This window comes from Lonchura striata, chromosome 26 (genome assembly GCF_050655825.1).
Source record: "Lonchura striata isolate lonStrDom1 chromosome 26, ASM5065582v1, whole genome shotgun sequence".
In the NCBI taxonomy this organism is placed as follows: Eukaryota; Metazoa; Chordata; class Aves; order Passeriformes; family Estrildidae; genus Lonchura; species Lonchura striata.
The window spans coordinates 1,213,956-1,227,201 of NC_140728.1; the positions used below are offsets into that span (position 1 = coordinate 1,213,956).

Here is a 13,246-nt window from a genome sequence, read left to right on the forward strand (position 1 = left end):
AACTGGATCATTGGTTTGTTGAAATCTTCAGGATTTTGAGGTCTTTCCTTTATATATATATATATATATATATATTTTTTTTTTTTTTTTTTTTTTTTTCTTTAAGAAGGTCTTGGGTTTAGAGCTCTGGGTAGAAAAAAGGCACCTGGAAAACAGCCCCTGGTCATTGCTGGCTGTACCGAGTCCCTGTTTTCCTTATTTTAAGGTACCAGAGGCACATCGGACCCCGCAGCACACAGCCCTTGCTCACAGTGATGCATCTGGAGGAGCAGCTCCTGCACCTGCCAATGCAACCCCTGCAGCCCCCGCACCCCTCCTTACACCGCCCTTCCCCGGCCCGGGGACTCTGCGGGGCTCACTGCGGGGGTGCTGCGGCCACCGGCCACCCCTGCCCCGTGCTGCCCCGGGGGTCCCGCACCGCTCCCCGCTCCCCGCTCCGCCCGGGGGTCCCGCACCGCTCCCCGCTCCCCGCTCCGCCCGGGGGTCCCGCACCGCTCCCCGCTCCCGCTCCCGCTCCCGCTCCCGCTCCGCCCGGGAGCCCGCCCGCTCGCTCCGGGTGACACCTGCCGGCGGCTGTGCGGGCGGGCGGCGGGCGGGGACGCGGCCGAGCGCGGGGAGCCCCCGCCGCCCCCCGCCCCGCGCCGCCGCCCCTCCGCGCGGGGCTGGCCCCGGCCCCGCCGCTCTCCTCCCTCCGCTCGCCGCCGCGCGGTGCCGACCGCTCCCATCGCTCCCGTCCTCCCATCGCTGCCATCGCTGCCACCGCTCCCCACCGCTCCCCGCCGGCCTCCGCCGCCGCCCCGCGCCCGCGCACTCCGCGCACTCCGCGCAGCCCCGCGCTCCGCTCCCGGCAGCCGCATGGCCGCGGAGGCACCGGGCGGGCGGCCGCGGCCGGGAGCGCCCTGCGGAGGTGAGGGGGTCCGCCGGGAGGGCGGGGGGCGGAAAGGGAGCGGCCCCGGGGATGGGGGGCACCGGCCCGGGGATGGGGGGCACCGGCCCGGGGATGGAGGGGGCACCGGCCCCGGGGGTTCACCTGCGGGCGGGGCGAGGGCGGCGGGGTCAGCGGGTGCCCCCGGCCGCTCCCATCCCGCGCCCCGCTCTCCGGAGCTGCTCCCCGCACGGTCGGGGCCAGCCCCGCACGGTCGGGACCAGCCCCGCACGGCCCGTGGCAGCCCCGCACGGCCCGTGGCAGCCCCGCACGGCCCGTGGCAGCCCCGCACGGTCGGGGCCAGCCCCGCACGGTCGGGGCCAGCGCCGCACGGCCCGTGGCAGCCCCGCACGGTCGGGGCCAGCCCCGCGCTGCCGGCGCTAGGTGCGGTGCCGAGCCGCCGAGGAGGCGATGGCGAGGCAGCCGAGCCCCGCTCGCTCCTGTGCGTATTGCTGTGACTTTATGGAAGTCATCAACTATCGCTGCGGCGCGTCAGGCACCGCCGGGAGCTGCCCGGCAGAGCTGGGCAAGGCTGATCGCCCTGATTCGGGCTCGTGGTTATTTACTTAATGGAGACTCGACAGCGAACGGGTAAAATGAGCGAGGCTGTCGGGTCTCGGAGCGTGCCGAGCCCAACTTCTGAGCGGGGATGAAAGGGATGCTGAGGCGGTGTGGAGACAGGACTGGTAAGAGCTGCCCAGGAGCAGGGCAAGCCAGAGAGGCAGGACGAGGGGGAAAGGGAAGGGTGCTGGGAAGGAAGAAGGGAGAAGGCAGGGAAAGATCGGTTTAAATCCAAATGCTTTCTTTTTCTTCCTGAATGTAGCCTCCCGCCCTGGCCAAGGTGTTGGGTGGAGGCTTGTGGTGCTGGAGGAATAGGTCGTTTTCTTGTCCAGAAGGAATCCCTCCTGCCCTGTCTGCCCGGGAGCCAGGAGGGGCACACAGGGAGCTCCGCGACAGAGCCGCCAAGTTCATCCCGTGCTTTCCCCCCTGCATCTCCCCCTTGGCACATTAGCATGCAGGGTCGGCTCTGGCGCGTATTTAACCACTCCATTCGCTCCGTCAGCGCACACCGCCCTCCTCCAGCCGCGCTCCGCTCCCCGGAGCCTCCCGAGCCTCGGCCCGGCCCGGCCGCCCCGGCGGGTCCCGGGGCCGGGGCCGTGCCCAGCCGGGCTGGGCAGCGAGGGCGAAGCTGCGAGCGCCGCTGGAAGGGGAGGGCGCAGCGCGGAGCGAGCTCAGGCGAGAGGCAGCGAGAGCCTCGGCAGCGACGAGGAGAAGCTGTTTAGTCATCTCTCTATATATACTTTCACAATGATGATCACATTCGCTGATTGCTTCTGACTGCAATTTAGAGAGGGAGTCGAGAGGCAGGCAGCACAGCTCACCTTTTATCCCGAGGAGCGCCTGCTCCCCCTTCCTTCCCTTCCCCAGATTTAGCCCTGCTTCTGGGCGCCGTGTCCTTCCCTTCCAGGTAAGGCAGCGCTGCGAGCCGCCAAGATGGGGCTCTCGGGGCTCGCTGGGAGCGAGGGAGGGGAGAAGTTTGCATGCATTTATCCTAAGCCTGTTGCTTTTGCTCCTAAATCTCCCCAGCAGACTGAGGGAGTGAGTGTTCTGCAGAAAGTTTTATTTTCTGGTGTTGCTGCGAAGGGGAAGGAATGTGTGACTGACAGAAGACACCGAGGCTTTGGCTGACGTATTTTGCTTTAAAACAAAGGTCTCTTTGCTGCCTGAGCCTGACCCAACAAGGACAGGAGAGGGAAGAAGGAACGATCTCCAGGCTCTTCTCTCCCGTTAGCAGTGTCTCATCAAGAAACTTGCAGTACGTTTATCGGTCCGATTTCAGAGCAGCCCTGTCTGCTTCTAGAAAGGGAAAACACTGAGATTTTTGGTTTGTCTCTGCTCTCTTGAGATGGTGAAGAGACATTGATCAGTGTGGCATTGCCATGGGAGCTGCAGTGGTAAGAAGCCATGCTTTGTTTCTGGGCCCTTTGGGTGAGCAGTCATTGCTGTTCTGTGCCGAGTCTCCCTCCTGGGCTGTCCTGGGCCAGCCTCGGCTGTCAGGGTGTTTTTGGTGAGGCCAGCCTCGGCTGTCAGGGTGTTTTTGGTGAGGGCAGCCTCGGCTGTCAGGGTGTTTTGGGTGAGTTTGGGTGAGGGCAGCCTCGGCTGTCAGGGTGTTTTGGGTGAGGCCAGCCTCAGCTGTCAGGGTGTTTTTGGTGAGGCCAGCCTCGGCTGTCAGGGTGTTTTGGGTGTTTTTGGGGTGAGGCCAGCCTCAGCTGTCAGGGTGTTTTGGGGTGAGGCCGCGGTGCCCCCGGAGCGGCTGCAGCAGAGCCAGCGCAGGTCGGGAGGGACCCAGCGGCTCAGGAGTGCTGGGAGGGGACAGGGGCTCGTGCTCAGCCTTTCCTCTCCAATTTCCTTGACTCTTTCATTGTCCCCATAGTTATCTAAAGAAAGCAGATCCTTTTCTCCACAGATACTTTTTTCAGTCAGGAGGCAAATGATTCTATTTTGTGTACCAGGTCTTCTAAATGTCATCAGCAGGGTGCCGGTCTGCTGCGAACCAGTTCTTTTTAAATTACACGCAGAAATTATGGTAATTAAAATTAGAAATATGGATATAGCTAAATATATGCTTGTAAGAATTAGAGTGTGTCTGTTTTCTATGAGAGCTCCAGACACTGTCAACAGTACATTAGATTTTGAGTCCAGCCAATTGCTTTCCAGCCTAAACAGGCTGGTTAGCAGTTACCAAAATCCAAGCAGACCGAAAAGGGGGATTCTTTCTACGTTCTGGAATTCTACATGCTAGACAAACTGGTTACTTCATCTTTTTTTGACTCAGCTTAGGTTGTGCAGGTCGGAATTATAAATCCAGTCCCCCCCCCTCTCTCCCAGTTTTCTTTCACTTCCTTCAGGGACTAGTAGAGTTCCAAGGACTCATGGACAGGAAAAAGCAAAACCTCTGCAAAAGGGGATTTTACTTCTCACTCATGGTCCTTCAGATAATTTGAGCCGAAAAAGGCTCCTCTTCTGTGTATTCTGAGGATCAAATGGGCAGATTCAATGTAACTCTGAGGATGAAGCTGGGAGTGCTCTGTTCTAACCAGCTGCATCTCTTGGACCCACAGAAATGGGAACTAAACTCCCACAGAATTCCCCTTTCTTTCTCTTTGGCTTTAATCTCCTGTCCCTTTCATAGCTGAGATATTTATAGCTTCCCCACATACACTGCCAGCAAGAAAGGACCCATTTTATCTTTTAAAAATTGATTTAAAAATGTGTAAGTCACTTACGAGTTACCAGTGCTTTATTGGAACAATTATATGTGAAGTATTTATAGTGCCTCAGAGCTAATGTAGGTAACCTGGAATCTACAACCAAAGTTACGAAAGTACAGAAAAGATTTCTAATGTGGTTCCCCTGAGAAATCAGGGGAGATGAGGATCCAGTGTGCTGAAAGTGGTCAGGTCACCAGTCAGTCCTGGCAGAAGGACGCTGGTGATGGTGCTAAGTGAAATTAAAACCCCGGGAAGACAGTTCGCCAGCAGGGAAAGCAGGAACAAGATGCCTTTTCTTGGTTTCTCGATTATATGCCTGTATATATTTGGTGAGTAATGGGTAAAATAATTTTTATTTTGCTGCCTCCTGTTCTTAAGTGTTTCATGAAAGTTAAAAGATCCAGCACGGGTGGTAGAAGGGTGCAGTCAGAGCCCACGGAGCCCCTGGAGATGCTCTTGCAGCTGAGGGCTGCGGGAGCTTCCCAAAGTCAGGCTGAGAAGGTTCCCAGCGCTGAGCTCTGCCTCTCAGAGCCTGGTCCCCAGGGCGGCCAGGCAGCAAATTCCCTCTGTGGGGGAGAGAAAAAGTGGTGCTTTGTACCACTGAGCAACTCTTCAGAGGGAAATGCTGCGGGATGTTTGCTCCAGTGCCGTGTAGATAAGCAAAGTGTCTCCCTGGGATAAGCCTCACCGTGGGTTATTATATGTTCCGTAATTACAAAAGCTCTTCAGCAGCAGAAAGATGCTTGCACGAGGGATTTCAATTGTCCTTCAGATAGTAAAATTGCATAGGAAGACGCTCCACATTAAGGTGATGAATGTTAATTTGCCATGAAGAGGAAGAGCATTTCTGTGAGCACTTCAGGCATTTTCACCACAGACTCATTCCATCATTTTTTATTCAGTATTTTGATGGCCCATCAGAATCAATAATGCTGCAGCCTTACTGGCTGGAATGGCAGCTCTCATCTAAGTTAAAAACTTTGGAATAAAAGTGCCTACAAAGATACAATTAGGCTTTGAGGGCCTGAGTCAGTGGAATCAATAGAATTTCCATTGATAAATTGACTTTTGATAGGGCTCCTAATGCATCTTATATGATAATGGCACCTTTCTTCAGATAATTTTATGGTAGAATTACAAAAGCACTAGGGAAGTGAAAGCAAAAGCAAGTTAAAACAAAAGTTAAAGACTGTAAAAACTCTGACCAAAGATCAAAAAGATAAAACAAATTCATGGCTAGATCAGAACACAAAAAACACTCAAACTTCAAGAGATATTGGTGCTGAGGATCTGGACAACTTGGGATATTCCTCACCTAAAACTCCAAAAATGCTGTGAATGTATTTTGTTTCAGCCTAGGAGTTGAGCCTTGGATTCTGCCCCTGTTAGCCAGGAAACAAGCAAAGCATCTTCCTGCTGGGAAGAAATTCTCCAGCTTTGGGGCCTTCCTTCATTCCGATGTTCTTGCTGTTTGGTAGCTTAAATCCATCAGCCCTCACACCTGGGATTGAAGCTTACTGGTGCTCAGGTATTCTGAACAATGTTTTCCCAAAAATCAGAATTTTCCTCTGGTCCAGTGGAGGGCTGCAATACTTGCCAGGAGTAAACCCACCTCTGAATGAAAGAGAGCAGCAGAAAACTGCTGCTGGGGCCAGGCCACGCACTTAAGATGGACAAGAACTGCTGAAAACCAGAGAAAAAATTCCATGTCTTTCAACTAAAGATGTTCTTAGTGCAAGATTTAGAACATACTGAACTTGTTTAGGACTGGAAACACAGTTAAGCCCAGTCGTGGGTTTTCGTGGTGCATGATTCCACTGCAGGCTGATTTCACTGGAGTTCCCAGCTTTTTCTTGACAGCTGTAGTTAAACTGATGAGCACAGGAGGCTTACACCTGGGGAATTATGGATTAGTCTTGTTTGCAAGGAAGCAAATATAAATTACTGTGTTTATGCTACTTTTAAAATGCTTTTAATGAGGAATCATTTGCTATTCAAAGTTTCAATCTATAATAATGCCCTAACCCTGCTGAGCTGATTATCACGTGCCTTGTTCGGCATCATTCTTCACCTGGAGGTGAGGGCGAGCCGGTGTTGGGAATTCTGGTGTCTGTGCCTCTTCCACCCAGCGGGGCAGGACGCCCCGCGTGACCGTGTGCTGTGTTCTCTTCTCTCTGTGTTCCAGATGGAACTGCCCTGACTCCCAGCCCGTCCCAGCAGCACCCCGAGCCTCGTCTCCAGTAACGCGGCCGGGCTCGTCATGGCAGCAGGAGTGGCGGCGTGGCTGCCCTTCGCCAGGGCGGCCGCCATAGGATGGATGCCAGTGGCCAACTGTCCCATGCCACTGGCTCCGACGGAGAAGAACAAGAGGCAGGATGAGCTGATCATCCTCAATGTGAGTGGCAGGCGTTTCCAGACCTGGAGGACTACACTGGAGAGGTACCCGGACACTCTCCTGGGCAGCACGGAGAAGGAGTTCTTCTTCAACGAAGACACCAAGGAGTACTTCTTCGACCGGGACCCCGAGGTCTTCAGGTGCATCCTCAATTTTTACAGAACTGGCAAGCTGCACTACCCCAGGTACGAGTGCATCTCTGCCTACGACGAAGAGCTCGCCTTCTACGGGATCCTCCCCGAGATCATCGGGGACTGCTGCTACGAAGAGTACAAGGACAGGAAGCGGGAGAACGCGGAGCGGCTGATGGATGACAACGACTCGGAGAACAACCAGGAGGGCTCCATGCCCTCGCTGAGCTTCCGGCAGACCATGTGGCGAGCCTTCGAGAACCCCCACACCAGCACCTTAGCCTTAGTCTTTTACTACGTCACCGGGTTCTTTATCGCCGTCTCTGTGATCACCAACGTGGTGGAGACCGTGCCCTGCGGCACCGTGCCGGGGAGCAAGGAGCTGCCCTGCGGGGAGCGCTACGCCGTGGCTTTCTTCTGCCTCGACACGGCCTGCGTGATGATCTTCACCGTCGAGTACCTGCTGAGGCTCTTCGCGGCGCCGAGCCGCTACCGCTTCATCCGCAGCGTGATGAGCATCATCGACGTGGTGGCCATCATGCCCTACTACATCGGCCTGGTGATGACCAACAACGAGGACGTCAGCGGAGCCTTTGTCACGCTAAGGGTTTTCAGGGTTTTCAGGATTTTCAAGTTCTCCCGCCATTCCCAAGGCCTGAGAATCTTGGGCTACACTTTGAAGAGCTGTGCCTCCGAGCTCGGCTTTCTCCTCTTTTCCCTCACTATGGCAATCATCATCTTTGCAACTGTGATGTTTTATGCGGAGAAAGGGTCCTCGGCGAGCAAATTCACCAGTATTCCTGCTTCCTTTTGGTACACTATTGTAACCATGACAACACTGGGGTGAGTATTACTTTTCCTTTTCCTGAGCAGCAGGCGAGCATGTACTGGGAGCTTGACTTCAGCTCCTCCTCAGCCTTTTCCTGGGTGCATGTTCGAGAAGGGGCTGGAAGTGTTCGGGGCTGGATTATTCTTTGGCTTGCAACTTCTGCAATTTGTGTGCAGTTGTATAAAGCAGAAAAAGCACTTACACCCACTTGACAAATGCTCGGCAGCACGGTAAACGAGTGCAGGAGGAGCAGAGGTGGAGTAGCAGGGTCTGATTCAATCCTGCAGGAGGGAGAAGCTGACCCGAGCGCAGGGGGCTGGGAGAGAGCTCTGCTCTCTGTGACATTGGCTCCAGCCATGCATCTCACACAAAGCTGCTGATGTGTCTCTTGTGTCTCGTTGCAATGTCAGCCGGTGTTTCTCCCCTTGACTTGCCAGGAGCTACAGATTTGCTGAATTCAAGTGGATGTTGTGGGTCACTGTACTGGAATACTCAGTGATGGCCGGGATGTGATCTGGGTTTTACTTAAGTGGGCAGGATGGGGGCTTCTTGTGTGTGTTTAGCTGTGAGTTTGAGACCCGAGTGTGCTGTGGCGGTTGCAGTAGAATTTCAAGCATTCCCATGGACAGGTACAAAGATAATGAAATCAAAGCTAGGGGAATGTAGCCTGGAGGGCTCTTTCCCCCTTTATATTTCATTTCTGTCTCACAGATGTTGCGACTGAGATTATAGATTTGCACTTCTGCTGCTCTGAACTAAAACCTATGAGAGCAGAATGGCCAAACCCTCACCCTGACAAGGTTATGTAGAGGAAAGTGGGCATTGCAGGCTGCTGCTTCGGGCACACACAGAGCCAGGATTGAGTGCAATCTCCTCATCCCACAAATCACAACGGCATAGGAAATCTAGAGTCACTTTGCAAAGCGTTTTCCCACTGGAGAGTTCACACTCAGTTTAATACTCAGATGTAGACAATTCTCCTCCTTGTAATGTAGTGACTACTTTTTCTCTAAACTGCTTTTGATTTTAAACACTTCTCTGTGCCTATTATACATGAGCAGGCTCACAGTAGCACTTTTAAATTATTAAAATCATAATTCAGCTGTCAGAAAGGTGCCGAATCTGGGCATATGACAACTGAAAGTCTGAATTTCTTCATTAAGTGCAAATGTAGAGCCTGTTTGTCATAGTCACCTAAAGACCTCTTATTCTTCCTTTTTAATAGCTAAGCAAAGTTCGCAAGTTTATGGCAAAAGCTGTTCCTTCCCCTGGGAAAGGTGAAACTCAGGAATCAAGGCTGGGCTTTGCATCCCAGCCCTGCCCCAGGCTGTAGCTCAGCTCTCCAGGGTCTGAGTGGTCCATCCTGGCCAGTTCCCCCTCCTGTCCCCACCACGGTGTGTGATCAGTTCAGAGGGACGCCTGCCCCGAGTGGCTCCCTGGCGTGTCCCTGCACAGGGTGGGTGTGTGCCAGGCCAGCTCTGGTTCCAGATCACCCCCGTCCGTGTGTGACAGCCTGCACCATCCGCACGAGTGCTGTCACATCCTTGTGCCAGGAGCCCTGGGGCCAGGGACCAGCCTCTGCGGGCTGGGAACAGCCCCAGGACGTGGGAATGTTCTGGAGAGCAGCTGGGCTCTGCTCCCGCCGGGGCTGGGCTCCGTTTGGGTCCCTTCCCTGCCTTTCTGAACGCAGGGACAGACCCAGTGCTCCCAGGGAGTGTTCTCCATTTGTTGTAATCACAGAAATCGCAGAGGAACAAGTGCTGGAAACGAGCTGACATGGATTTAAGAAATTAGACACTTAAACATGGCTTTGTGAGGCTTCACTGGAAGGGACCTATAAAATGCTGTCAAAGTCATCAAACGGAGGCTTCTGCTGTTACTGATTTGGGACTTTTAGGTCGTTTCCACCTTCCTGATTCCCCCTGTGTGAGGTGGGGGTTAACCCTTCTGGGAGAGTTCACCATCCAAGGCTAACCCTCCTGGCCCCCTTCAGCTCCCCAAAAATCCTTCCAGTTCTGGCAAACTGGCACTTCCAGACAATATTTCACATACATCTCTCTTCAGAAGTCTTTTCAATCTGTTTGGAAGGATCTTGTTACTAATGAGAGTCCTGGCAATTCCTCCTGCAGAAAATGCAGCCAAGGTCTCTAACGTGCTCCCCAATCCATCAGACTTGCCCTCCTCAGTGCTGGCCACTTCACTGCTTGGATTTCAGCAGCACTCAGGGCTTTTATAGAGATCCTAAATATCTCCTGCCTTTTACCCTTAATAATTCAGCCAACATTTAGAACAAGAAACTATGAAGCACAACAGTTTTTAACTCAAAATCTTTTTTTGTTTGTTTGGGTTTTTTTGTTTTCACCACTGATACGTTTAAACCCAGGTAAGTGAAGGTTTCCCTGAGGCTGGAATCCCAGCACTGCATTGACAGAGTGCCTTAGAGGAGTGATCTGGAAGGTGCAGGGTAACTTTTTCCCTGGTACTAAGATAAGCTCCATTTGTGCAAAATCAAAGTTTGCCAACAACAAAGAAGCAAACAAAGCCAACAGTAGGAGACCATTAACCCTCCCACCGCACTGTGCATCAGCTGCTCTCCCAGATTCCCAGGTATCTTTGGGAAACACTCGCATTTCCAGACTGAGTCACAAATAAAAGGCAATAGAAATCCATTTCTTCTTGAAGGTGAAGCCCAGCATCAATAAATAACCACTGGTTTTGGTGGGGTTGCCACGCAAATCAGTTTAGAGAAATTCAGGATGGGTTGCAGGCTCCTTAGGCAGTTAACAACCCAGGGAAACAGGTACAGCAGCTTTTCTGGAGCAGGAATCAAAGCAAAGGAATTAAATTATCCTGACCCTGCATCTCCGATCCCTCTGCTGTGCTCATCAGCCCTGGTTTAACAGTGGCTGTTTTTAATTCAACACAATTTAAATTTTGCTCAGGAGGCTTTATAATGAAAGCATTATTCTTGGGTGCATCTTAAATCAATCTGAATTACTGAAACAACTATTCAAAATTAATTCAAAATCAGCTCTCCAATTCATGCAGAAACATTTTTCTCAAGAGGCCAGCAGCTCCCCATCTCCTCTCTCGTCCCTCTCACGAGCCCCAGTGCTCTGAGCTCTGCCTTTGTCAGACCCTTCGTGTGTCCTGCAGGAGGTTCTGAGCCCCCAGCTCGGGATGCAAGAGCAGCAGAGCAGCGGTGCCAGGCCCATCCCACACCACATCCCTGTCCTGGCCTTCAGCTAATTCAGTGTGCAGCCACCGGATGCTAATTGTATAGGCAATTGGCTTTACATCTCTACAGAAATGTGTTCATTGGAGTGGCTTTGGTTCCCCTGGTACGGTGCATTGGTTTTCATGGAATCACAGAATGGTTGGGGTGGGAAGGGACCTCACAGCCCAGCTCATTCCAACCCCAGGACACTTCCCAGTAGCCCAGGTTGCTCCTAGCCCCACCCAATATTCAGCTTTATTCACTTTTAGGGAGCGGTACGGATGGGGAAGGCTCAGGTCCTGCTGCTTCCCCTCATGAGCAGCACAAACAAAACCTCTGTCACCCCACTGAACCCCACACCAGTTTTGCCCATAGAAAGTGTTTTTCCAAGCTTTTTACAGCTGTTTTCACCCCATCTGACAGCAGCAGTACGTTTCAGACTCCTGGGCAGTGTCTGGCCTGCAGCAGAGGCACCAGACTGTGGCTGTGAGAAGCTGAGTGCCACATCCTCCTGCAGCCCTGCGGGCACGGCAGCCAGGCTGACAGGGAGGAGAGCCCTGGACTGGCTGGGGAGGGACCTCAAAGCCCATTCCGTGCCACGGCAGGGGCACCTTCCCTGCCCCAGCTGCTCCCAGCCCATCCAGCCTGGCCTTGGGCACTGCCAGGGATCCGGGGCAGCCACAGCCCTTCTGTGCCAGGGCTGCCCAGCCTCGCAGGGAGCAATCCCTAATTCCCAAAATCCCGTCCAGCCCGGCCCTCTGGCAGCCTTTTCCCTTGTCCTGTCAGTCCATGCCCATGTAAATTGTCCTGCATTTAAATTTTAGCTCACTCAAATGACTCCTTCAGGCACTGGAAGGTGCCATAAGGAGGGAATATTCCTGGAGGGAATTGTCACCAAGACCTTCGGGCCACTTTTGCCAAGGAAGCAGCAGCAGAGCAGGGAGCAGGGGCTGGTGCTGGGTTTGGTCTGTGCTGAGGGACACAGGGTGCAGCTTTTTGGGAAGGCTGGGCTCCCGCAGCCTCAGGGTGCTCTGTGGAGAAGCTCTCTGGCTGACTGTCACCCTCACAATTTGCTGGACCATAATGGCTTTGAGAGCACTATCCCCCTTTCAGGGTCGGCTGCTCTGTCAGTGAGCCTGAGACACAGCTCAGTGCACTTGGACAACACAGACCTGTCTGCAGAATTCATTTAAGGAACGAGGTTAACGCGGGAAAGTCGATTAAACAGCCCTGCTGGCCTGGTTATGTCAGCAGCCTGATTGAGCAAGAGCTGGAATTCCTGAGGGGGTTGATTAGCTGGGTGTGTAGGGGGCAGGGATTTGGGGGTAGGGTCTGTTCTGGTTTGTCTTGGCGCAGCTTTGCCAAATGTGGATCAGAGGGAAACGAGCAAACGGGTGCCTGAGCAACCGCCCTGAAAGAATCAGTCTGTTTCTGCTTATTTCTTGGGTTTTGTCTCCTTACTGGTGTTCAGTGTGGCCAGGAGAGGGCACGGAGTGTGAGCAGGGCCTGGCACGTGGGGACCCTGGTGCCAAGCGCTGCCAGCTGGGCTGAGCCCCGAGCTGGCCGCCAGAGCAGCGCTCCGATTTCTGCGCGGCAAAACCACTCGGGTGGTAGTAACCTTCATTCACCCTCCTGCACGCACACCAAGAGCAGTTTGCAAAGTAAGGAAAATAATAAATCATCTCTGGAGCGCTGCCATCCCCGGCTCCTCGGGAAAGATTGTTGTTTGGGCCAGGAGTCACGTTGTGCGTGTCAGGACTTTGGGAGCTGCCATTGAACGGAATCGGGAAAAGCTTCCTGAATAGAAACAGCACTCTGCATGTTTAACAGCACCAGGGGGAAGATGGATGAGATGTGGGGCGTTTCCTTTGTGAAGGAAGGTGCTGGAATTCCTTCTCTCTCACCATTTCCCCCACGGTCAACAATTCCTTATATCCACAGGCCACAGAGCTGCTGGAGTGCAATACACAGAAAGCCCAATCAAACCATGAGTTGATGGAGCTACACAAAGAGGCCATTTCCTTGAGCTTTCACCTCTTCACTCCAGCTTCATCCTATACAAAATGAGTATCAGTTTTCTTCTCCTAATGGATTTACAGACGTTGTGTGCAAAATGTCTTTGTATCAGAAACTACAGATGGAACCTTTTCCCTTCACTATCTTGATACAAATCTCAGGCAAGCATCTCATTTTTGAGCTATTTGTATTCACCAGAAGCCCAGAAGTATTAAAATACCTTTATTCATTTTTAAAGCAAGTGGAATTCACTGGATGTTTTTCTTCTCTCTTAAAAAAAATTATCCATCCTTATGCTTTTTGTGGCTTTGGATATTTGTAACAGTTGCACGTATGTGCAAACGCACCATTTTTAATGTGCAAGACAAAATAACTTGCCTTTAGGGTAACTCATTGTGTGAGAAGTGAATTATTTTGAATAAGGCTAAGAAATGGTGCTGACTAAAATTGTAACGTGACTG

General features: G+C 52.9%; 1 protein-coding gene across 5 annotated transcripts in view; it reads left to right on the top strand.

Annotated features, from left to right (window-relative positions):
• Positions 1-631: 631 nt before the first annotated feature.
• The window catches only part of KCND3 (potassium voltage-gated channel subfamily D member 3), a 102,038-nt gene continuing 89,423 nt past the window's right edge, over positions 632-13,246 (top strand). The window contains exons 1-2 of one of the 5 annotated variants that reach the window (XM_085561059.1): positions 632-907; positions 6,383-7,566. In XM_085561059.1, coding sequence (XP_085417185.1) covers positions 6,458-7,566 — 1,109 coding nt within the window. In that variant the 5' untranslated portion in view covers positions 632-907; positions 6,383-6,457. Of the gene's footprint in view, positions 908-1,357; positions 1,612-2,060; positions 2,394-2,434; positions 2,881-6,382; positions 7,567-13,246 lie in introns of those variants that run through there. The other 4 variants (XM_021539495.3, XM_085561062.1, XM_085561060.1 and 1 more) reach the window with 4 other exon arrangements.